This window comes from Centruroides vittatus, unplaced genomic scaffold, assembly GCF_030686945.1.
Source record: "Centruroides vittatus isolate TY-2023 unplaced genomic scaffold, ASM3068694v2 contig_1683, whole genome shotgun sequence".
NCBI classification, from domain to species: Eukaryota; Metazoa; Arthropoda; class Arachnida; order Scorpiones; family Buthidae; genus Centruroides; species Centruroides vittatus.
This window is the reverse complement of record NW_027121024.1, coordinates 378,116-403,758: the sequence shown is the minus strand read 5'-3', so window position 1 is coordinate 403,758 and position 25,643 is coordinate 378,116. Positions and strand designations below refer to the sequence as shown.

The following is a 25,643-nucleotide window of genomic DNA, read 5'->3' as shown; positions in this document are numbered from 1 at the left end:
TACAAGCAGTTTGTATAGACTTTTATAATTATAAACATGATGATATTTTTAGATTTTAAAATAATTTAAGTCAAATGACAGAAGATATTTCATCTACTGTACTTTCTAAATAATCCTGTACACTATATAATTTCTCCCACATTTTCAGATATTAATTCCAAAAATACATCCATTTTCTTACTTTTATCTAGACAAGAAGAAATAATAAACATTAAAATTTGTACAAATGAATATTTGAAAGCATGTAAATATTTCTCAATCTGTCTAAAGCTAACCAAAAATTTCATTCTTGTTTACATATTGCATGACGTATAGCAATATCATGTATTTTTACTTGAAGTTTGCAAAAGCAATTAATAAATAAATTTCAAAAATACACTTTTTGTTTAAAGACTGAAAGATCAATTGTTTTTTTATGCAATATTTTGATCCAAGTTTGAAATTCCTCATACAAATTTCATAAGTTAGCTAAACATTGACAAGAAAAAATGTACAGTACATTAAACAATATAAAGGCAATGAAATTTTCAAAGTTGACTATTCAAATTCTAAATGTTTCCTATTTATATCCAGTTTGAGATTCTGACCACTACCTCAAAAATTTAAAGATTTTTCTGCAAATTTGTTTAGAGGTTAGTTTTTCTGAAAGGTAATTTGGGCTTATCTATTAGGGAATGATTACCTGTTTCATCCAATCTTAAATTAACAGATTAAACAGAGCAATTTTTATATTTTACATATAAAATAATCTATTATATCCAAAATGTTTATAAACTAGACAGTATCATTCTAATATTAAGCCATTTAAATGGAACTTTAGACAGGTCAATCATTCTTTTATACACTTTTTAAAGTTATTTTTACTGTAACAGTTTCTTTATGTGAATGAAAACGAGTATTCGAACAGAATTCATTAACTTTAAATTTTAATTTCTGTTCTCGTTACAAACTATGACAGTTATATAATGGTTTGTATAGAATCACTTTCAATTTTCCAATAAATTCCAACCTAAATTGTACTGTAATTTTACTATATCTTATTTAAGATTTATGCTATACAATTTGCTGTTCCTCAGAATCAGTTTTAAGAACCCATTATTCCTGTTCCTTATAATGTAAACACTGCTTTTAAAATCAAAGAAAATCAAGGTTTTTTTTCCTTCTTGGCAGTAATGTTTGTGAATTTTAGAAAATTTTATAAATTTTGATCTGTCCCTCATATGCGGAGTAATCATTTAATTTGTGAATCGGAGCAAAAACTTCCCTCAAGTGTCAAATCCTCCAGCCCTATGTCTTTATTGGACAAATCTTCTTGAATGTAATACATTTTTGCCATGCATCTATGTATTAGATGGGCATGCAAAGCATCGTCTTCACAACTAACATTGTATTGCCGACAATCACTGCCGAGGTTTGGCCAATCTACCACACTCTCTGGACTTGGCAACATTGCAATTTTTTCCTCTTTTTCACATCTGAACATGAAAAGAGGAGAGTTAAAAAAAACGTTTTGCATCCGACAATGAAGCTTCACACACATCATTGAAAAATGGCTTACATGATGTTTTTAATGCATGAGTACAGCTCTGGCAAAAACACTTGAGGTTCAAGGAAGAGTATTTCCAGAAAGACAAATGACCAGAAGATTCCATAGACAATGTTGAAGGTAAGAGCTTCCATTCACAAATTAAATGGTTGCTCCTTGTACATCTATTTTGTGTAGGATGCATTTAAGTATTGCAATCTATCCTAGATATCCTTTTAAATATATCTTAGGATTCAAATATATTTATATAGTGTATTTATTAACTCACTACACTATTGCATTGGTGAAAATTTATACATTTATTTACAACTTGAAAAAACAAACTTTAGGGTTTTTTCTTTTTATGCACGTTTTAAAGAAGTGTTGTCATCAAATGTCTAAATTTTTGCTAACACAAGATAATCTGCTTTATTTCTACATGTTTATTATTGTATTTTCATTTCCTCTCTTTATGCATTTATTACAAATATATATTATGTGAATATATGCATTTGTATATATGTATGCATATAATTTTGTGTTTGTTATATAATAGTTATTTTAAATGTGGTAAAATTTGAAAATGTGAATTTTAGGACCCAGCAATGATGGTTATGCAGTAAACTTTATACCTGGTAGTGCAGTCGCTTTGTACCGAATAGACATGATATTGGTTTTATCAAACATTCCACCTATATTTACCACATTTTCCCCACCAGATTAGGTCATTTTCTCTGATTTTCATGGCGATCAAAATATCCTGTTTGCTTAATATTTTTTTTGACCCACTAATAGCAGAGTGGATAAAACAATTATATACTGGTAGTTGGTTATGGGTTTGGGCCTCATCAACAAGATGGCCAAGTGGAGTTTTCTGTGTTACCTTCATGTTTGTAACATCTAAAAAGGAGCCAGTTTCTAACAGAAAGACTTCTGAGAGAAATTTTCCCTTGGCAGATTGCCCATGTGTCACATTGCCACATACGAATAAAACCATTGCAATATTTATAATGTGAGACCAGACAATATGCAATGCATGAGTGTGTATATCAGTGGATGGACCCATGGCCCGTGTCACTCAAAATATTAATAAATATACCAATTTCTCAATTTAAGGCAGTATGCAGCAAAAATTCTGTTGTTATTTTCTATAACTTAGTAAAAAGTAAAACAAGAAATTGACTAACAGACTCATGAAAACTAAAACTAGCATAGACAATATATTCAAAATATCTGGTTGAATACTAATGTTCACATCAGTGACAGAAATCAAATTAAGCACACTTATTTATTAATATGAATATAAATTAACATAATTGATTTACCTGTGTTTTTTTTTTCTTTTTTCTTGTGTGCAGCCCGCATCAGTTCAAAAGTTTTAAATGTGGCCCTTACGTAGATACTCACCCCCGATGAACGAGTGTATATATAAAGCTATATAATGTCCATTTGGGCAATGTTGACCTAACCTCGTGGGACCACAGACCAATAAGGTTATATAATATTGAAAATCAGGAAATTTTGATATTTTGTGTAGATGGAAAGCTTGATAAAATAGATCTTGTGTCTATTCTGTATAAAGCAACCACACTGCCAGATGTAAAGTTTACTGTATAACTATCATTGCCAAGTTCTAAAATTTACATTTTCAAATTTCTCCATATTTAAAATATTACATAACAAATAAAACACTTACATCATACAGGAATAATTACATAATAAAAATTTTAATTATTACTATATGTGTACAATATCTTTTCTATTTAGTCAAAACAAGTCACTGTAGCACCCGATATAGTTTTGCTAAGTATCTGTACATAATGTTGCATTTGCACAACATTCAAATAGTAACATCCTATTTTGAGGAACATATCATGGATGTTAATTGACGAGGACCACTACAAATATGATCGTGCAACTTTCAGATAATTCATTCTTTCGTGCATTTTTGAGCCTTTGTGCAGAACTGCTACTTTTGGTAACACCAAAATCATTTGTGAAAATTAACTTTTATTGCCTGTTTTCTGTTAAATCTCTAATTTTATGTTTTAAATAATGTTTTATTACATATTCATTGTAAAAAACTAAAAACTTTCCTATCTTCTTAACAGGTTTTATAACTTTTCTTTCTAGCTCTCTAGGAATTGAATTCTTTTATAACATGCAACACTACCACTTGTTAATATTCATACATATTTTTAGTATTGTATAAATGTTCAAATATATGGGAATGCTTACATCTGAAAATCAGGAAAGGTCTGCATGTATGTACCTATAATAATATGCATGTGTTTGAAATACAAAAAGTTTAAGACACTATTTCTTTTGTATATTGGATATTATCCAGAGCTTTTTAATAAAAAAGAAATATAAATAAATTCAAATAAAATATGGTAGGACCTAGATTATATGTAATTGAACACACTACTTTTTATAGTGTGTTTCATAAAAGAAAGTTCAAAATGGTAACACATTACAGAATGATTTATTTTTGTTACTTTTTATCATTTAACTTCAATGCAAAATAATTCATTTGTATTAAAATATAATTTCTTTTTTATATGTTATGCAAGTCGTCTATATTCATAATTTTTAATCCAAAATGGCTGTGGCTTTCCATTTAATGTTTTCATTCATCCAAGATAGCATCAATCCACATTACCTTGGATAATCAAGGTTCTGATGACTAGTGTATAATGAAAAAGTTTTAGTGATCTTTTTTCATCGGTTGAAGTTTATTTTCAAGATAGCAGTTTATATATTGATTATGTAAATTAATATCAATGAGGTAACCAACTGCAAAACCTTACAAATTGTATCAAATAAAAATAAATACAGGCTACATCAAATGTAATTATGTGATACCAGACAATAGTGGCACTATGTAACATAGTGGCATGTTACGTAGTTTAAAATACTTTGTAATTGTACCTATTCGATGTCATCCAGAGAGATATTTAACAGTCCAAATGCAACAAATTACGACATTTTTGGACATATAGAAGACATTTCTGTAAAGTATTTGAACCAAAACTTGCTACTATTGCAATTTTGGCACTGCCAGCAACAAATATTTTGTTTGTGTTATATGGAGACTTTAGTGATACTTCTCAATGGGTTTTGCAGTTTCAGAATTGGCCACAAAGGCAACAGTTTTTTCAACAACCAACTGTAATTGATTTTCTGTGGTGCTTTTCACACACGATTTGATACTTTTTCTTTCAAAGCTACAGAATTTGTAGTGTGTCTTCGATCAACCACACTTCAGGAGTTCCCACAATCAAAAAATCATGAAAACTAAGATCAAGACACACCAAAAGTGCCATAATGGTGCATCTTGCAGCTAATTCTTTTTATGGAAAAGTCTTCCACATACCTTGAAATGCCACTATACCAAATTTGGTTGCATTTGGAATGCTAAATATCTCCCTAAATGAAGACACTTTATGTCATTTGGTATATATCAGAGCATAGCATACACAACATACCAATACATACCTATGCTCTGGTTAATAACTCTCCATTACTGGGATAGAATACACAACATACCAATACCAGTACACTTGAAATTAAGAAATATTTACTAACGTTTTCATCTGTCTATGTGTATTCTATCCCAGTAATGAGAGTTATTGACCAGAGCATAGCATTTTCAGTGTTAATTTACAGAAAAATAAAACTGCATATAATTAAACATTGATAATTCAGCCTTGCTTCATAATCACTCTTAGTACTGGGTTGTCCAAAAAGAACTCTACCATTTTAAATTACCGTACTTATGCGATACGCTTCTTGTCTAGTCTTGTGTTCAATTATACAAGCATTAAGGCGGTTTTTCTTTTTCACTAGACTTATTATACCATCAATAAAAAGGAGGACAAGCTTTAGAATACAGTATGCATTTCAGTATGCATAGTCAAAGAAATAAAAAGTTTTTCTAAAGCTTGTCCTCCTTTTTATTCATGGTATAATAAGTTTACTGTACAGTACTTATGTTAATTATTACCTGAGAAATATGCATTGTACACCAATCAATAGACTAAATGTTCAAATTTTCTCTAGCATCTGCAATTAAACATCTTTTTCCTACTAACTCTAGAAGGTGTTTGTAAACAAAAATGGCAATGCCACAACAGAAAAGGCATTTTGTGTTTTGCAGTTTGCAGACCCAGAATCGGTTGTAACTGTGCAACAAGAACATTTACCTTACACAGAAGATTACTTTGAAATTGTCTGTGAATTATGTTTGCTTGCTGCAAAAAGATGACTGATTCAGACTTGCAGAACTGCAGACCTTCAAATGTTGGTTATCAAAAAACATATATACATGCTTAATGTTTTCTGATATTTTCAATTAATCAATTGACTTTTTAATATCTCTTAATTTTAATTTATCTTTGATTATTTTTAAATATATTTGCAACTAATCACGTTAAAATAACATAATTATAAATGTAAAACTGGGAATAATTTGATAGTTGATGACTATATTGATTAAGGATGAAACAACGAATAAATACAAAAAATATGTCACGTTTACCTTAGGAATTAATATTGTTTGAGTAAATGTTTTCAAGTAGTATATAAAGGATGATTCAGGACCTCTGCAGCTCTCTTATAGAAAGGAACATTTTACCCATGGCAACCCACATTTCTGAACAAACACATTGCTTAGAACCTACGTGAACCCCCATCTGAAGCATATCTTGTGTGGCAAGTGAGGTGCTAAAAGTATTTTGTTTTTGTTTTTGTTTTTTGCATTATCTCATACAGTTTGCTCAGCAGAGTAATCTGACAATTAGGCAGAGCTCGCCGACACAATAATACTTTAAGGGAAGGTTAGGGAAACTGACTAGAAGCTCTACAGATGGTGGTTTTCATGCATGCAAGTTTTGCTCGACAGTTCAGGTATCATGAATGTATTGAGGTTCTGCGTAGATACTTTGAATGCCTTTCATGAACTGTCTGTAAGTGTACTTGTAATGATAAATGCATATCTCGTATCATTATTTCTCTTTTGTTATCATATTACCTGTCTGCATAAATGCACAGTTCCTAAATCATGCATTGGGAAATGGATTGCTACTCTCTACAAAATCTATTGTGTTGCAGAGGTCCTGAATTATCCTGTATAAATTTTCTTAGTACTGTAAGAAAAAATAAACAAAAAATATAATAATAGTAATAATATTATTAATAAAACAAATTTAAACATTTTAAAAAGTAAAGAATTTTAACAACTATATTCTACATTAATTGTTTTTCTATTTACTCATTTTATCCAATGCAATATAATTCATTTTATTTATCATCGAAGCTTCGAGAAAAGAAAATGTAAACATTTGCATATATTAAACACCAGTAAGCTCTTATCAATTAATGTAAATTCTGTTTTTATACATTATCAAAAACAAAAGTTAATGCAAATTGTTAGAAGTTGTCATTATTTTTAGAAATTTAAAACAGAATTTGTCTTGTACGCACAAAAATCTAGTGCAATAGCTGAAAGGCTTTTCCCAGGACATTCTAACACTGCACATCTATTGAAAACACAGACACGTTATGACACGATTAACTTATTTCTAGTATCAGACTATTTGAAAATAGATGGTTATTGCTGCCCAAAAAATAAATTCATTGTTGATCACTTTTGTTCCGCAATTTTTAAACCATGGCATATCTATTAAACATAAAATACAGTAATTTATTTATATTTTGCACACTTAACTATCATGATTGTGTGGCATGCCAACAAAATTAAATAAACTATTTATATTGCATATATTACATATTAAATAAAGTAATTGTATATAATTATAAATTTACTGATTATCTAAACTAGAGTGCACTTAAAAATGTTGAGGGACACTCCAAAATTTAGAGTGCAATTTAGAAAGAACTATGCTCCTTATTACTCTTGTAGGCAGTTGTAGGCATTGTGTACTGGCAACTTGTATAATTTATAAAACATTACATTTAATTGTTGTTAAGCTAAGAGAGCAATGCAACATTTGAACAATATACACTATGCCTTTATTAATAAAAAAATTATTTTATCTCACTTAATATTACTTAAATGACACAAGGTACATCTACTAAGTTCTTGCACGCTTATAGTTATTTACACATACCCTCAGAAAGGATCTTTTCAGAATGGCATTCAGTTCCCTCTCCACAACCTCTTGGTTTTCCAAAATTGTCTTCCTTTCAAAGCAAATTTTAATTTGGGAAACAAGAAGTAATTGACTGGGCCTAGGTCTGGTGAGTCTAGACTAATCGTTTTCTATTCCCAAAATTAAAATTTGCTTTCTAAAGAAGAGAATTTCATAAATCCGAAAGGTTGTACAGAGGGAACTAAACAACATTCCAAAAAAAGATCCTTTAGTTATTTATGCATGCCCTGACAAAAAGTAGTACAGTAATATCTGAAATGTAAAGTGTAATAGATGATCTATGATCTACACAAAAATAAACATTGCTCAGGTTACTTAAAGATATCACATCACATAAAATTCTAAATTATCTGATCTATTTTAGTTCTCTCATATTATATTAACGTTCACACTTTCGGTTATTTGAACAGATTAATGCTGTCCTCTTATCAATAAGGAATAAGATTCTGTTTATCCATACAAGGGACAGAATCTCGATATCACTGCTACTTTTAATATGATTCTGCAATTTCCTTCATTTAGATGTTGATTATTTTTCCTTCATTATCAAGCATGCAATTATTATTAGTATAAAAACGTCTGCATAAAGTATACTCTATTTTCTATAAAACAAAAAATTGAAAAATTACAGAAATACTAGTAAGATCAAAGTTTATTTGATGCACAAAGGGCACTTATAAAATTTGTAAACTAGCTTATACCACATTAATATAATGTTATCAGTAAACAGAAATCAGTTTTCTGGGTGTAAGATGGATGGATAAAAATGCAAAATTTATGGTAGAAACTTGCATATTTTTCATTTTAGACACTTCGGAACATCTTTTTTGGAATGGCTTTCAAAGTAGAAGGCAAAGCACGTTGTCTCACACCTGGAAAACCAATTTCTGTTTGTGGATAACACCGTTATTATAATGGAATAAACAATTACGACCTTTCATTTAATGTTAAGTTGCTTTCCTCTCTTATATCTAGAATAGGCTTTTACAAAATGCTTCTTTATTTTTATAATCACCAGTAATTTTCTACCTTTGATGGTAATATTTTAGAAATAGTTTAATAATCCAAAAGTAAGTCCATGCGTGGCAAATAGAATTTTAAAATATTCTATTTGCCACGCACTCTTCTTCCTAATTTCCAAATTCTTGTATCGAATACTTGGAGAATTAGTTAGCCTAAAAACATGAAACATTCAAAAAAAAATATATGAAAAATAAAATTATTTTTCACACAACAATGGAATAAAATTAAAACTATTATTACAAAAACACTTAACAAGAAAATATATAAAAGTGTTCTTTAAACCACACAATGAATAACTAAATCTAGTCAAATCCTTTAATTACGAAATTTGCATAATTATCAAGGACTCGTTTAAATGTTTTGTGTATGTGCACACATACAAATTTTCCAAAAATATTTATGTAATCTTGATGAAGGTCTTGTTTGTTTCTCAAAGTTTTCACAGCTGTTTTAAAGTTTAAAAAAACTTATTTTTGAACATTTCTTGATGTTATGTGGCTAAAGAAGTTTCCAAAATCAAAATATTTAGACAATCTTCAATTTTAAAACCGAATAGTTTGAAATGGAAGACTTTCTACTCAATATTTCATAAGTGTTGTGTTTTTGTGATCAAAAAACCCCTCCAAAGATGAACTTTGGGCATAAGAAAATCTTAATGGACAGATACATTTTTATAAAACACATTTACAGAATAAAATTGAGACTTTAAAATTCATTCGAATATTGTAAATACTACAAGGATCATCGAAGATTGAATAATCTTTGAAAGAAGTACACTAGTAACTTACATAGGAAATCTAAGGAATAACTTACATAGGATGTATTAATTTACAAAATTACTAGAATAGTGCCCCAATTACTGGAGGAAGACAATTGCAGAGTCAAGGAGGAAAGCAAGGAAACGTGTCCTTTCCGTTGCTCTCGAGAAGACGAAGAGCAGGAAGAGGAAAAACCCAGAAAAGTAATATCCAATGCTGGTTAATTAAGGCATCTTGTTAAATTTCTGATTATTGTGTCTGTTCATAAATTATAAATTCTTCACAAAACATCCTAAACAATCTCAATTTAAAGGGCAATTTTGAATTAATTCCTGCGAGTTTTTAAATATTTTTCTCTTGAATTTAGTAAATTATATTTACATACAAATTTTCAAATTATAATAATTAGGCCAAACTTAATAAATTTAAGAATTCTTAATTGACTTATAATTTAAATAAAATTTCAGAAATATTTTTTCTTATTTTTTAGACTGTTCCCTGACAATTGTCAAACTCACAAATTTGGTGGAAAACAATTTTATTTGGAAAGTTTAGCCATCCGCACCAGAATTTTAGGTTTTTAATTGTTTTTGTATATTTATAATAAAGGTAGGTAGGTCAATGTTTCTCTGTTGAGCATGAAAATGGTTCTGGATGCAAAATACAGTTATACAAGTAAAAACTTTCCACAATAATTCGTGAGGATACGCATTTACGGAACAAAATCACATAATTAATGTTAAGCAATTTGTGTCTACGTACAAATAAACACCGTCACACACTACGAATACGTTTGTTTACACACCTTGAACACAGGTTTTGGTATTTTATTGTAATTTTGTAAATTCAACATTTAAAATAAAAATATTTGGCACAGTACATAGTAATATAAAAGAATGTTTTCTATACATAATCATTAATATTCCATAATAAATTTATATCACCTGTTTGAATCTTATGTATCTTGTTAATCAGATTATCTTCTAATTGATATGATACAACAAAGTAGATAATACACCAAAATCAAACAAAATTTAAATATAATTAACTTACTTTTACTTTCAGTACTTCGGTTATCGACGACAAAAATTTCCTTCTCTCTCTCTTTCGTTACAAATTTATTAAATTTTGACTCTACATTGTAGTAATAACATTAAAAAATTCAGATTTTTGAGATACGTTGCCAACGTCAACATTATATATGATTATGTTATTACAAGATTGAAAAGTTACCTGAATATTGTGAAAAGATATTGGTTCCAGTATTCCGGTATTTATTTTTACTATTTGGTGTGCCTTAAATTCTGATCTATATTGTAGTTTTTTGTGTAAAATATCATTTTAAACTTTCTTGCACCTTTTTTTTTTTTTTTTTAGACATGGTAATGGCATATCCATTAGTTTATGGCTGTACCCTACGAGACAGAGATGAGGGCACATAAATTCCTTTCAAAATAAGAGGCTCAATTTACAAGTTCTAAGGTCGGTTGTCAAAATTCAGAAACATCAACTCTAAGTTATTCTTACGAATAAGCAAATTGCATTTTATTAGGACTTTTATGAAAGCACAGAAGTTTTTGCCACCCCAGTGCTTTTGACTTTTAAGACACCTTTGGAAATAGAAAAGTTCTAGTATGGACAATACAAACTTCAAAATACGTCTTTAAATGAAGTTTTCAACAAGGACAACTATATGTCATTGACGCACAAAAACCCCAAAGTGCCAAAAATCAAATTTTATGAAACCACTATTACTCTACTACCAATTGAACTTGACAACAGGAAAAAGATAATCATTTACGAGGTTTCTTTGGTTGTATAGACGGCTTGGTTATATACAAGCTTAATGCATGCAGCAGTAAGGCCAATTCTACCAATTGAACATTTCGAAATTTTTGTAGAACCTGCACGATTACAACAAAGTTCGCCCCGTGGTGGCACCTGGAACTTTTTTGCTCGTCACTGAAGGTACATATCATTTCCTCGCAGAGTAAATAACACGTATATTCATTTGCTTCAGAACTTCATTTAAAAATGCTCCTTTTGAATTTTTTTAAAATATATTTTGAAATTGTCGTCCGTACCAATTTGATTTAATCTAATTTTTTATCCCCAAACACAAGTTGTAAAGCTTGAAAAGTGCACATTTGTTTATTAGCAGTTCCAACAAAGTTCATCGATATTTAGATATAATTCCTGTACATAACACTACCAAATTGTCCATTTTTGAGTTACATTAGCTCGTAATTATTATTTTCAAATTACAAGTCTAGTATTAGATGATGTATTATAGTATGCAAATGAACAGACTGTATTATAAATTCTTCACAAAACATCCTAAACAATCTCAATTTAAAGGGCAATTTTGAATTAATTCCTGCGAGTTTTTAAATATTTTTCTCTTGAATTTAGTAAATTATATTTACATACAAATTTTCTTGTAACAGAGTAAAAACAATATTTTAACCTAATGATGTCCATTTAACACAATGAAAATGTTGGCTCCATTATCTTGTATGCTGGATTTTGGTTTTGGATGCTGTTGTTAAACACAGTGTTTTTTTCGTGGTTAACAAAAAAATAAAAGAAATTTATATTAGAAACTAAAAATAAAGCAACAAATTAATTAATGCTTCTAGTCCTTTAAATATTATTTTATTAATATTAGTCTATTGTGACTATAATCTATTAATAGGACTATTATGATGATTCAACTTGGGGATTGAATCAGTCTCTCTAATTTCATCTGCAAGTTAAATCACTATAATAAGTCCTATTAATAGATTATAGTCACAATAGACTAACAGTAATAAAATAAAGCAACAAAGTTTGGAAAGAAGTTATCTGCATCCTTTACACTATTACAAAAGTCTAAATTATCATCGTCGGAAGTGATTGGCTAGCAAAAATAAGAAACAAGAAATCACGAGGACACAAAACAAATTTGTAGGCAAAGAAAGAGGTGTCACATGATAGATCCTGGATAAAATTCCATTCGTCTATCATAAAACTCCTCAAGATACCGAAACTACTTAGCAACTATCAAACGAAGGGCTCATTATTTCCCTCCCAATCTGTTAGAAACAAGAAAATTCAACATTCGAATACTGGACACCACCAGACTAATAATTGCACCAAACAGAGAATTTACACGTTTGATCACAATTAGATAAAATTTAAGAATTTTCTTTTGTTCCCATACACAACCATTTTTAATTACGTATCCAAAAACAGAGTAGCATAATTAGCATTTTGTCATGAAGTGAAATGTTATATTCCTCTGTGCAACAAAACTGCATTTTCAATTTCACACTTACTTCTAGAGAAAAGTTCTTATATAGTTTTTTACGAAATGAAACAATTCTTAATTAAAATTATATGTTAATAAACAAAAATTTCCTTAAAGATAAAAAAATAAATAAATTCAATACACACTAGAAGAACTATTTTATACACAAATTTCTGTTAAGAAACATATTTTTCAAGCGTATGTATTTAAGAATCGGTCTTTGCACGGCGCTCTGGCTCTTCCACATCCTGGCTTCTAACAGTTGGCAAAAAAACAGGGAAAGTTAATTGTAACTAACTTTTCCCCGTCCTTTTTGCCGACATTGTAATACCAACATACAAATTTACATATTTGTAACGGTATGTATACGTTTACTATATCGAAATTTTGAGTTTATTTTTTTCTTCCTGAAGCAAAGACACGATTTTACATCACCACCTCTGGCAGCATCTAAAGACGGGTGACAGATCTTCCCGGCCCGAGCGTTCGTCCATTTAATTTTACACAGCAAAAGCAGAGAATTGCCAAAAGATGCATTTTGGAGATGAGACAAAATCTCTGCGGCGGGAAGCCGAAACCCGCACTGGACAAGGGAAGAGAGACGGAGCCAGACAAACCGCCCAAGTCAACCTCTCCGAAATACATACGCTCGACCATGTAAACAAATAACAAAATAAGGTTGAGTAACGTAATTGTCCCCCAGGAAATTTTTAATTCTCTTCTTCGTTTTTCCTCTCTAGATTTCGGAATTTGCAGAGTGAGAGGGACACCAGAAAGGTAGGCATTAAAGAATTTTCTGCAAACTTTTCCAATCGTAAATAAGTTCTCTCAAATCCGTAAACAACAGGAAGCAGAGTTCCCCCGAAAAACCATAAAAGTGATAAATGTAGGATCTCTCATTATATCGATCCGTTCCATCCATTAAAAATTCAAGGGGGACTGGTTCGATTCTCCTCCGCTAGATGGCGATAGAGGGCGGCGAAAAGAGAATCAGAGAGGTGGCGCCGCCGCCGACGCCGTAACGTCGGCCGCGCGCGCCGTTTAGAGAAGAAAAGCCCAGCATACTTACGGGAAAGAACCCCGCGGGTGGAATGGGTCCTCCTGGCATCCCCTCGTTTGGTGGGATCTGGCCCAACGGGCTCGGCGCTGTCGGGTTCTGCGGGAAACGAGGAAGAAAAAGAAAATACGAAATAAATAATTAAAAGGATAGCGCGCAACTCGCGCCGCGTCCGGCCGCGCCAGATCGGTTGGTCGTTCCAGGCGCGCCGCGAAGTGGAGCAGAGGGAGGGAAAGGGGGAGGACGATCCCAATGCGGTGGAGAGAAGGGAAGGGAGTAGAGGAAGAGCCGGGTACGGTCGACCGCGGCCGGCGGGGAACGCCGGCGCAGCACGTGCGTCGAGGCATCGCGCCTCATTGATTTTTCATGGCAATTTCCGCGGCGGTCGGCGAGAAAGGAAAGAGCCGGAGTTTTCCCTGCCTCTCACCTGCTGTCCATCGATCGGTTCTTCCCGGCCGGCCGGGGGCACAGGAAGCGTCGGGACCTGGGGAGAGGGCCCGGCCGTCCGCCCCCTCGGACGGAAGAGCGAACGGCCGACTTTCAAGGACGCTCTGGCAACTCGCCAAGGGGAATATGCGCGGCCCGCACCGACTTCCGCCTTTCGGTCGGCCGAAGGGGCCGCTGGCCACCGCCGACGCGCGCGCGCGCTAGCGAGCCAGCGCCGGAGGGGAAGCGGGGCGCGTCGGCCCGGCCCTCTTCCGGCCGGGCGACGGCGGGGCATCGACCCGGTCGACCCCGGCAGAGAAAGGAATTCGGCGAAAGAAGCCGCTAGACTGACGGGAACGTTCCACCGATTTTTCTGTCCGCGGGGCCAAAGGTCAAGGTCGATCCGAGGCGGCCGAGCGGAACGCGCCCGGTCCGACGGGTCGTCGCTCTACCGCCGCGCCGACGCTCCTCTTTCCGCCTCCGACCAGGATCGAAAGTTGCGAGAAATAAAACGCCGGGGAAGAAGTTTCAAGGTCTCCACTGTTTGCGCGATGCGCGTTGACGTCAAAGAGAACGGTGCCATATCCATGGCTACGGTCTCCGAGGAGACCGCACCTACTGCACGCGGGACGACGTCACCGGCGGAACTTCGCGTCCGGGGAGACTCCTCTCGCTGCCGGCGCGGATCGTCCCTTCCCGGGGGCGGGGTTTCTTTTACCCGCGCCCGTCAACCCCCGTCAGCGACGGCTTCCGCCGGCCGTTCACAGATGGCGCCACGGGGCCGTAGTGGGCCCGACGCCGATCTACCCGCGAAAAGACCTTCACGCCCGGACGACCGCGTGACGTCATCCCAACCTCCCGGCACTTTTTTCCACGTATTTCTGCTTGGTGACCAGCCAGGCGGGACGAGCGGTCTTCGACCCCGTCGGCCACCTCTCGTCCGAAAACGCCGCGCGCCGGGGTGGCCTCCCCGCTCCTCGGGCCCCCCTCCCTCCGCAGTCCGGTCGACTCCGACGGGTGGCGGAACGTCCCATCGGATGCCGTAAGGAGGGGGAGCCGCACCAATGGAACCGACCAGGCGTTCACTCAAAACGTATCGATTTTGTGTCGCGCGCGCGCGCGCGCTCTCCCCCGCCGTCCGGAAAATTCGTCACCGCGCCGGGAGGGAGGCGGGTGGCCCGGGTTAAGCAGAAGGCAGAAACGGCCCGCCCTCTCCCCGCCGGAAAGGAAAAGTCGGCCGATCCTTTCGGCGCGGCCTCCTTCCGCCGGAAACGGGGAGGAAAGGAGAAAAGGCCACCGCGCGCGGCAGGCCGCGTGACGCTCCTCCCATCCCGCCGATGTCGGCGGACGGATCCACGGACGGAGAAAGGGATAGAGGCTCCGGCCGAAACCGATCGATAGTTTAAATTGTTTTCTTCCCGTGGAGTGGCGGTTCTCAAACTCGACAAGTCGGGCAGGTAGAAGGCGCCGCACGCGCGAATATCCCTACGGTAATGACTGGGAAGAGTACTTACGTGGGCAATGCCGTTGACTGCGTAACCGGAATTGACGAAACCCTGGAAAAGAAAATGCCACAGATCAGAAGGTGTCCGGAGCTCTCCGGGGTCCGCTCCCCGTGGGACCCGCGCGGCCAACAAGCGGAAGATCGACGCGGCCGATAATCGATACCGCGTCCACTTTCCGCTCCGGAAAAACGGGAGGGGAGTGAAATTCTACCCTCCCGCGGTAACCTTCGAGGAAGGAGGAGGCGGGGGAGAAGTCGGCGGAATTAAAGGGGTAGAGGGGTCGACGGCGTTCCGTGCGCCGTCCGAGTCCGGCGGCACGCCATCTCGTAAACGGGAGCCGAGCGGTAAACGGATGCCGCGCCACCCGAGACGCACGGACGGCCGACGCAACTCGCCGTTTCCCAGAAATTTTTCCACCCGGGGCCGTCCGTTCTTCTCCCCTTACGTATTCGGGTAGCGCCCCCGACCGGCCCCAAAGAAGGAAAGGGGCGGCGCTCCCCTCTTTCGGACCGGGACCGTCGCCCCGTTTTCGAGGACGTCCGGTCACGCGCGCCGCCAGGCCACGCGTGGCGGACGAGGAAGTCGGGTCGGTGGCTGAAAAAGCGGAACGCGACCGTAAACGTCAACGGACGAAAGAAGTAGAGCGAGAGTGGCCGGTTTCCGCCTCTCTCCCGCGGACGAAAAAAGGCTCCGGGGGAAAAGGGGGATAAAGAGGCCGAGGACGGACTTCCGCCGGACCCTCCTTTCGGCCGTCCCAGGGCTCCCCCAGCGGGTGGAAGACGGAAGGCGGGCGCCGCGTTTTCGACTCGGGTCGTTTAACCCGAGGTAGCGCGAGCCGGCGCGCGCGCTATTTGTCTCACGGTCGGCGAGCCGAGATAATCGCTCGACCCCTTCCGTCTCGAAACGCCGAGTTCGAGGAACCGGGACGTCTCCGGCCCGTCGTTCGACTCTCCTCCCCCTTGCCGTACCGGCGGGGTATCTGGCTGGAGAAGCCGGCACCGTATCAACGACCGCGGGCGGACCTTCCAGGGTCACCAACCCCGCCGCGTTCCACTTTGCCCGTCACGACGCTCCGCGCGGCGCACGCCCTCTTCCCGCCGGACGCCTTCCCCTCCGGCTCAGGCGGGGGCCCGAAGGGGCCGGTGGCGGCCGGACGGGAGCCCTCCCTATTTATTTCCTTTACGCCGGAGCAGGAGACCCGGGCCGCGGTGGCCGGCAACCTGTTGCCGCTCCGCCGGTATCGATCGCAGGTGCCGCTAGCCGCGCCGTCGTCCGCCGAGGATTTAGCGTCCCGGAGGGACCCCACTTCCGGTGCGCTTATCCGCCCAACGACCAAAAGAAATTCCCGATGGCCGAGGCCCCTTCCCGACTGCCTCCGCCGGGGAACGGCGCTCTGCCCCCGCCCCGCCGGGAAAAGCGGGCCCAAAGACCTCGGGCCCCCTCTGACGGGGTAACCCGGCCTCCCCGCGGGACGGACGGGAGAGGAGACCGACGAAATCGGGTGGGACAGCGGAGAGGAGGAGAAGGAAGAGCGATCGATGGCTGCCGGGTGGCCGCCAAAGTTCGGGAAACGAGTTACGTCGCGCGCCAGAAAACGAAAAAATGAAATTCGAATTTTTGGCGGGGGAAAGAACCCACTTCCTCCCCGCGAGCCACCCGTCTTCGGAGAGAATCGGAAGGGAGAAGAGAAAATAATAATAATAATGTCTCCAAACTTTCCGAAATTAGAGCCGTATTTATTACTTGACGGTTACGTGGCGGGCGGCCCGGGACGTTACGCCGGCGGCCGTTTTCCTCCCGGTGCCAAAACACCGGACGCTCCGAGATAACTTGGCAACGGCCCCGATTGCGTCACTTCCGCTCTGGAGGAGAGAAGGGAGGCGTGGAAGCCTGGAGGAACGCTCGGTCGGTTTTAAACCCTATGCGCCGATACTCCTCCGAAACGGCCGCAGAAAACAGGAAAAAAAAAGAGGCCCGCCCGGATTTTCCACATCTCGCAGTTTCGGGGGGGGGACGGTTCCTGGCTTCCGCGTCGTCGAAAATTCTCGCTCTACCCCTTTCGGCGCCATCTTCCTCCCGTCGTTCGATAAGCGCTGGCTCCCACTGCGCGGGGGAGGCGTTCCGACGGCGAAAGTGACGAAACAAACGTCGACTGCTCGCGTGCGCCGGTGCCGTGTGTTGCCTTTATTTTTTATTTTCCTTTCTTCTTCTCGACCTTGTTTCGCTAACTTTTGCGCAATTCCGGAAATACCACGTTTTAAAGTGGGTTACGAACCGCTATGGAGAAATCCCCCCGAGCGTTAGATTTTGACCCTGACATGGAAATCCACCGATTTATGCCTACATTAACATAAATATCTAAAAATTCTGCCAACGGTTTTTCTGACGGGAAACCGGCTGCCATCTTGCCACCATCCGCGCGGATCTGAGGGGGAGGAGGAAGGGACCGCGCCGATAAGCCCTTCCACCTTTTTTTTCTGACGTACGTTCGTCGATCCGTCCGTACGCGTTGGCCAAACCTTGATTACTTATACTTACGTAGTCGTGAAATGCCTTAGCTTCACTCGAATGCTCGCACGTGTCCCTCCTCTCCGGTGCGGCGCAGTACAGGTCCCAAAAAACACTGAAAAAACGAAAAGAAACGCGTCAATTAAGCTCCAGAAACTGGACGTATAAAGTTAATGTATTATTATTTTATATTTTATTAATGGGTAATTAATTGCGGCCGGGTGACGACACTGGTTACGCGGGTTTGCGGCGCTGGCATTATTTTTGGAAGAGGATCGAACTAGAACGAAACGAAACGAAACTCTCGGCCCCACGCGTAGTATTTTTCTGCCATAACCTCACCCCCTCTGCATATACCCGTCAGACTAGTTGCAGCCTGCATACTCAAGGTTTATTTTTTCTGCACGCTTGGATGACAACGGCGAGAGGAGGAATTTCAGCAAATACACAAATTCGACCCCGACGTATCGAAAGGGGTGGCGTTGCGGCGCTGGCAGATCATCGACTCGACTGGCCCACCGAATAAAAAAATGGGCACCTACACGCGTACGCGAATGTGTGCAATACACGCTGGAGGATGACGCAGCGGAATTTCATGCCGGTAGAAATGACCTTTCGGGTAGGGACTTTCAGGGGGGGTCAAGTTTATCTAAGCGTCGAGCCGCCGTTACCCAACACCCGACTAACGAAACACTCAGGTGACTTTCCTGCGATTATGAAACGTTGTATCCGCCGGCTGGCTCTGGCGCCTGCACGTGCGTATTACGGAATTTCCACCTGTAGGTAACGTAAACAGGCTGGAAAAGGTTCATTACGTTAAGCGAGCCGTTCTGATAAATATTAAAGGTGTTGACAAGTGTTAAAATTTAATACGCACGCCGCTATTTATAGGTGTCGTAAAAAACATTACAAACTTTTGCCAAACTTGCCAGCGGGGGCGAAGCGTTCCGGCAGCCATTTTTCCATCTCCTACTGGGCGAAATTTTCTTTTTCTTGGCTCGACTGCCCGGAAAGGAAGGGGAAGGGGCGCGAGGGTTTTTCCGCCTTCCGCGGAATACCTCGTGGCGTTTCATTCGGGACGATGCCCAGAGCTTCCTACTAAACGGTAGGCAGTGGCTTGTCACTCTCTACCACGCAGACATGTTTGAAATACAAACAAGTGGAGCGAGCACCCTTTGACTTCTGACGTGTCAATTCATTAAATGCCGCGTACCAGCCGACCCATCTACTTAACATTCAACACTCACCAAACCTGTACTCTCACAGGCCGGATCCCTTCTTACCCTCCGATTTCCAGACACCTCCGTGTTTGAGGCAAAATTTACGCACCCCTCCTTCTATGCTAAGACAATAGGCAAAAAAGTGTAACGCAAGCTCGCCTCCGGGTGGCAATAAACGGGAATTTCGGGCAGTTAATTACGCAGGGGGATGCGGAATTCGAGTCGCGGGTGAAAGGTAAAGTCGAGTGAGCGCGGCGAGATCCTTCCTTTCACCCCTGGCGTACGCGACGATCGAACTCTTCGAACGCAGTTTTCTGGGGTGGTATCGATGCGTCTCTCCCCGAGGGGCTTCCAGGATATCCAGAAAAGCATTTTCTACCCTATCCCTTTTCCTATTCGCATCATCTTTGCTTTCCCTCACGAGCGCGCGGTAAAGAGACCCCTTTAGCAATTTCGGAGGGAGAAAGAAGGCATCCGAGATTCTCGAAGCATTCCGAAATCCCCCAGCAAAGGGAGGGCGAAGGAAAAAAATCTTTAAATGCGGGGGCGCGTGGCAAAACGATAAACCGCCGACTCGGATCGATATTTAAAATAGAGAAAAATGTTTATCGTGCGCGGGGATGGAAACAAGAAGGAGCCAACCGGCGGAGCGCGGGCGTCGAAAATCTCCCTCCCCCCCGAAAGCCGCGTGCACGCAAAACATCCGCGACACGTCACACTCAAGGTCGGCAACAGAGCGGCGGTTTGGAAGGTGCACCGTGAATGAAACGAGACGAACAGGTGCCGGGGAGGAGGAGCGGCCGAATATCCGAAACGGCATTTTCGGGACCCGGCTCGACCCAAAAACCGAGTGGGAAGCGCCACGTCGTTTGCATAGAGCCGAGTCGAATGGCCCAACCGGTACCCGGGAATCTAGGCCTGGGGGGAAGGAGCGTTTCCACGTCGTACATCCTAACCTAAATCCGAGCGGCACTCGACTGGTCTCCTTTTATTTTTTAGTCAATATTTATTCGCCTGAAGGTAGGATTGGCAAACCGACTGCTTGACGCCCGTGCCTCATTGTTAGCCCGTTTGACGAACCTGTAACACCTCCTCGGCGTGGAGTGGCACTCTTCGAGAAAATTTAATTTACCGTCCGAGTGGTAAACGATTCTTTTACACTCCTTCGAAAGTATTTCCCTGCCCGCCCGATCGATGAAACGTCGACACTAATTACAAATGCCCAAATCGTCCTCAGAATTGTCATCAGTCCCTCAAACAAAGCAAATTTAAAAAATACTCCCAAAGTTTCTCGCCGGATGCTCTGGAGTGGAGGACCACTCTCTGCATTCCTGGATAAGCTGGGCAGGGTTCAGCACTGCTCCAACAGAAGATGCTTTCTGGTGCCGCAACTTTGCAAGACGTTCTATCATTTCTTTGTATGGACTGTTTTCTTGTGATTTATGCTTTTTTGTTCTGGTTTGGTGCAGAAGATAACTACGGAGTGGCAAGATCAATAATTCTGCACTCTCCGAAAGGTTTATAAGAGTGCCACCCGCCACGGAATGCTCATATTCCATTAGATGCCAAGCAAAACCAAAGATCCGAGGCAACGGACCGGTCCTCGAACTCTCCCTCCTGAACTTTACTCCGAAAGATCCGAAAACTGGCAGCAGACCATTCCGAAAGATGTCCCTTGCTTAATTTGCCAACCCGATTAAAAATGATTAATATGTACCAGTTTGTAGATATTTTGGGAACGCTTGGCAATCAATCAAAGTTACACAATTCAAGACACAGGCTGCAATCTGTTTGTATTTAGCTCATTTACCAGCTAGAGTAAATTCTTCTTTACCAGCTAGAGTAAATTTTTGCATTCTGTAAATATGAGTAAAAACAAAATAAGGTAGGTATGCAAATACATAGAATAATGGTAAGATACTCATTGTAAAGGAAATGTGAGAAGCAAGACTATGTTTAAATTTGTGCAATGAATTTCTTCCAAAAAACCCACAAACTTAGTAAAAAATACATTTTACTGTTTCAATAGACAGTACGAAGCATCAGACTCTCACATACATTTTCTAAGGCTACATTGTACCATGTCGATAGACAGTACGAGGCATCGGACTTTCACGTACACTTGCTAAGAAAGCATATGAGGTTCTAATCACATACTAACAAAGCAAGCAGTTAAAAGGCAACACATTATTTGTAAATATCCCAAACAAACCGGTCACCCATGTAATGAAACAATGCAGTTAACATCAACAGATCTCGAAGATATGGTTTTTTGCTACGAAAATCAAAATATTCACTAAGTTTCCTGTGTGAGTATTCCAAAAAGTGCATTTGTTGCATATAATCAATTAAATTAGTAAATAAGCATAACTGGGTAACAACCCAGTTTATCAATGTGCTACAAGTGACTGCGACACAACTAAGTCAGACAAACTATAGGCTTGAAAATTTAAATCTACTTAATATATTTTTTATTATAATGATTGAAAATCCTGTCATATACCATTACTATTTTCACAGAGAGGACCTGCATAGAGGTAACAAAGGCAAGTTTGGGACAGAAATCCTTAAAAACTTACCAAATAAAAACAAAAATTTCCATTAAAAAACTATATTTTATTGGAACAAATAACAAAACCACAGAATGAGTGCAACCTCTTCCCTTTCCTTCATCAATTTAGCTGCAGCTGTTTAAACATTGAACTCTTACAGTAATCGACATTAAATAGATAAGGTTTGTGACGAGTTTAAAAACAGAAACGAAACGTTTCTGCGCTCAAGCGTTTCGTATTATTTAAAATTAAATTTAAAATTGAAAATAATTGTTAGGAAATGGTTACGTTATCACTTGTTGTGGCACAAGCCCAAGCCACATACAAAAATTAAACGATGGATTAAAAAATAAAAAAACTGCCATCTGGAAATAAAATGCAAGTGTTTCTTGTATTAACCGTAATCCCGTATAAGCAAATAGGAAAAATACTTAATTTCTTAAAACGTTAAGCGTTTTGGGCAGATTTTAGACCGAAAAATTCGACCCCTAAACACTAACATGCAAGAAATCTGAGCCTAATCAATGCGCCAAAATGTTTAAATAAATTATTCAAATTTTTATATGAACTTTCTGTCAGAGATTCAAATTCTGCCAAAAAGCAAATTACCTTTCAGTGTGTTTTTCCCCCCCTTCCAATTTTAGTAAGAATTTTAAAGATCCCTTGAACAACCGGAACACAAAAGAAATCAGCCAAACAATACTACTACTAACTCCAGTAGTATAGAAATTATTAATAGAATAAAAATCATTATACTGTATCCGTCACAAGGAAATTTTAGAATAAATTGCAGCTTTTTTTTTTTATAAATAAAATATAGGTAACACATTTCACCTGCTTTCTGATACACACATATACGTATGCGTCTAGAAAGATATACCTTGCAGTTGGTATAACAGCTGGAATACTAATGCACATGTTGATACGGAATATTATCACAGATTTTCAACAACTGCACTGTCGTGCCGTAACCAGCCGAAAACGAGACTTTACCCACCATACACATGTCACATAATATTAAGAATGAAAACTAATTTTGATTAAATTTAATTCTGTTCAAAATAAACTCTTCAAATATCCTATTTTCTCCCCAAACTTCCCTGATGTAACAAAAACACATGCCAAGATGGCAAATTATACGACGACCTAATTTACAACCTCACTCTTTTTTCCAAATTATTGTTTGTGTTAAGGCGTTCGAACACCCTGTATGCCCGTGAGATCACACTGGGCCTGAGCAAAGGAAGACCTCCTCGGAACGTCGCGGCGAGGCACCTCCGGAAGCATGTGCATCCGGCCGAACGTCAAAAAAAGTATACTCACCACCACCACGAGTGTAAAAATCCCGGAGGTTCACCTAACGTTATGTTCTTCTCCCATCGGATCTGCAAGACAGAAGGTCAGTCAGTAAAGCATCCGTAATTCCGTGCGTAATCGTAATTAAAAACTAATTATAATTAATTAATAAATCTGGTTAATAACGAAATAAAATGGAGATGTTTTTTTCCTTTTTCTTTCAACTCGAAACCAAAGTAGCAGATCAGATTTCAAAATTTATATATTTTTCAAAACATGTCCTTGTATTCTGATGCAACAAAGCATTTATGTAATAAGCAAAATGGGGGGAAAAAACAGAAAAATGGAACTAAACACTTGTACAGAAGTTATAAATAGGTACAGAAAAAAAAGAAATAAATTTATTAATTCATTAATTAAAAGAAATAAATAAAACAAGAGTTAATGAATTTTAAATCATTCTTGAAAACTTTGGAAAGGAGGGCGAGCTCTGCAAATTAACCTTATAAACTAGTTATAAACAATAAAAAACAGGGGAAACAATTAAAAAAAATATGTGATAATCTAACACATCAGGTTCCTTAAGAATTATTTAAACTATTATTCAATAATGGTAATAAAAACCAATAATATCTGTCACCCCCTGATCATGTAATAACACCGGTGATTGGATGGAAAGAATTAAAAATTGGTGAGAGTTTGCACACAACCTCACTATTTACCATTAAATGCCATACTATCTGATGGGGTGTTGTATAGGAAAGGCGGTAGAAGGTAATGATACGCCCCCACGTGTATATTTTGGATATTTTTTTTCTGGAAATCCACAGTGGTCTTTGACCAAAGATGGGTTAGGAGCGGGAGTTTTCCATGGGCAATAGCCACGTTCTGCGATCCTCCCCCAACTACCGGGTTCGCCTGGAATCAACAGAGAGAGAGAGAGAGAGAGAGAGAGAGAGAGCGACAGGGAAGGTTCTCCATTCCGTCGCCAGGCCTGTGTAACCGATAAGCTGGAGACACGATCTTCCATCCAAACACCGTTTCCGACCCGTCGAACAGCAGAAAACACAGTAAATTTTACCTCCGATAGGAACGTCTGCGCCGCTTTCTGGGCTCCTACGTGTAACAGGTATTCGTAAACGTACAACGCTAACCTGGAAGACAAAAGAAAACAACGTCAAAACAACACATCCGCCACCGCGACACCCCCACACCGCCGGCGTGGAACGATCCTCTCACTCACACACACACACCACACACCACACACACGGCCATATGCATAAGGCCAGCGTGCACGTCCGGATACGTTAAAAACCCCCCCGCATGCCGCGAAAAAAATGAAATAGATTAATTAAACAACACGAATCTCGAGCGTGGCGCGGACATGTTACTTACGCGGGAGCGAGCGCGCGCGCCAGCCAGCGTTACGTAAATGGAACGGGCGCCGAAGTAGTAAGGCGATTCACGCCATGTTGACGAGGTGCCACTACCCCCCCGTGCTTAACAGCCGGACCGTGGCCGGACGCCAACGTTACGGACAATGGTAGACGTGGTTACTTACTTTTCTCTGGCTTGAGCATCCGACGGCACCGTTGAGCCTTTCCCTTTAGCGTACATGCTGTCAAGTTAAACTGTCACGCACCTGTCAAGACATTCAGGACGACACCGACCCTGTTACCATAGAAACATTAATTGATCTGTCACGGGCCGCGATGTGATTGGACTCGGCCTCTTCGATGCAGCAGTTCCTCTCCCAGCAGTCACGCTTCTATGCAAATCGCTCGACTGCCATTGGTCCAATCGTCCGGGATCTTACGTCGACCGTCGTCACCCCCCGCTTAACAATCCAAAACTAGCTAAACTTTTACTCAACTAAGGTAAAGGTAAAAAAGTAATATGGTGGACGGTGGTTTCGTTAGATTTAATTTGTCGACATGGAAAAATAATAATTAATCGCCGTTTCGGCGCTGTTGTCTCTTCGTTAAGTTTTCCGTCCAGGGGGCGGAGTGAGCGTTGAATAGAACGACGTAGAAAACGGAAGGGTTGGAAAACGACCAGCTGGGGCATGAGAGACCGTGTTGTTTAAACTCGGTAAATTCGTTGCTTTTAAAATTTATATTAAAATCGAAACTTTGTAATATCTATTAATAATCCATCGGCCATGCCAATCGAGTGGATTTATTTATCGAAAATTCACGTAAAAATACCACATTAATTACCCTATCGGTCACGTGAAGTCGCCTCCGTCGGCTAATAAATTTTTCAAAAAAAAAAAAAAAATCGGAATTTTTACATGTTGCCACCTCCCGAA

General features: G+C 39.6%; 1 protein-coding gene across 1 annotated transcript in view; it reads right to left on the bottom strand.

Moving 5' to 3' along the window:
- LOC136969008 (single-stranded DNA-binding protein 3-like) overlaps nucleotides 1–25,115 on the bottom strand; it is a 53,817-nt gene extending 28,702 nt beyond the window's left edge. Inside the window, 6 exon segments of the mRNA XM_067263080.1 lie at nucleotides 13,838–13,924; nucleotides 15,766–15,807; nucleotides 18,295–18,379; nucleotides 23,360–23,421; nucleotides 24,414–24,486; nucleotides 24,894–25,115. Coding sequence (XP_067119181.1) covers nucleotides 13,838–13,924; nucleotides 15,766–15,807; nucleotides 18,295–18,379; nucleotides 23,360–23,421; nucleotides 24,414–24,486; nucleotides 24,894–24,949 — 405 coding nt within the window. The 5' untranslated portion in view covers nucleotides 24,950–25,115.
- Nucleotides 25,116–25,643: the final 528 nt, after the last annotated feature.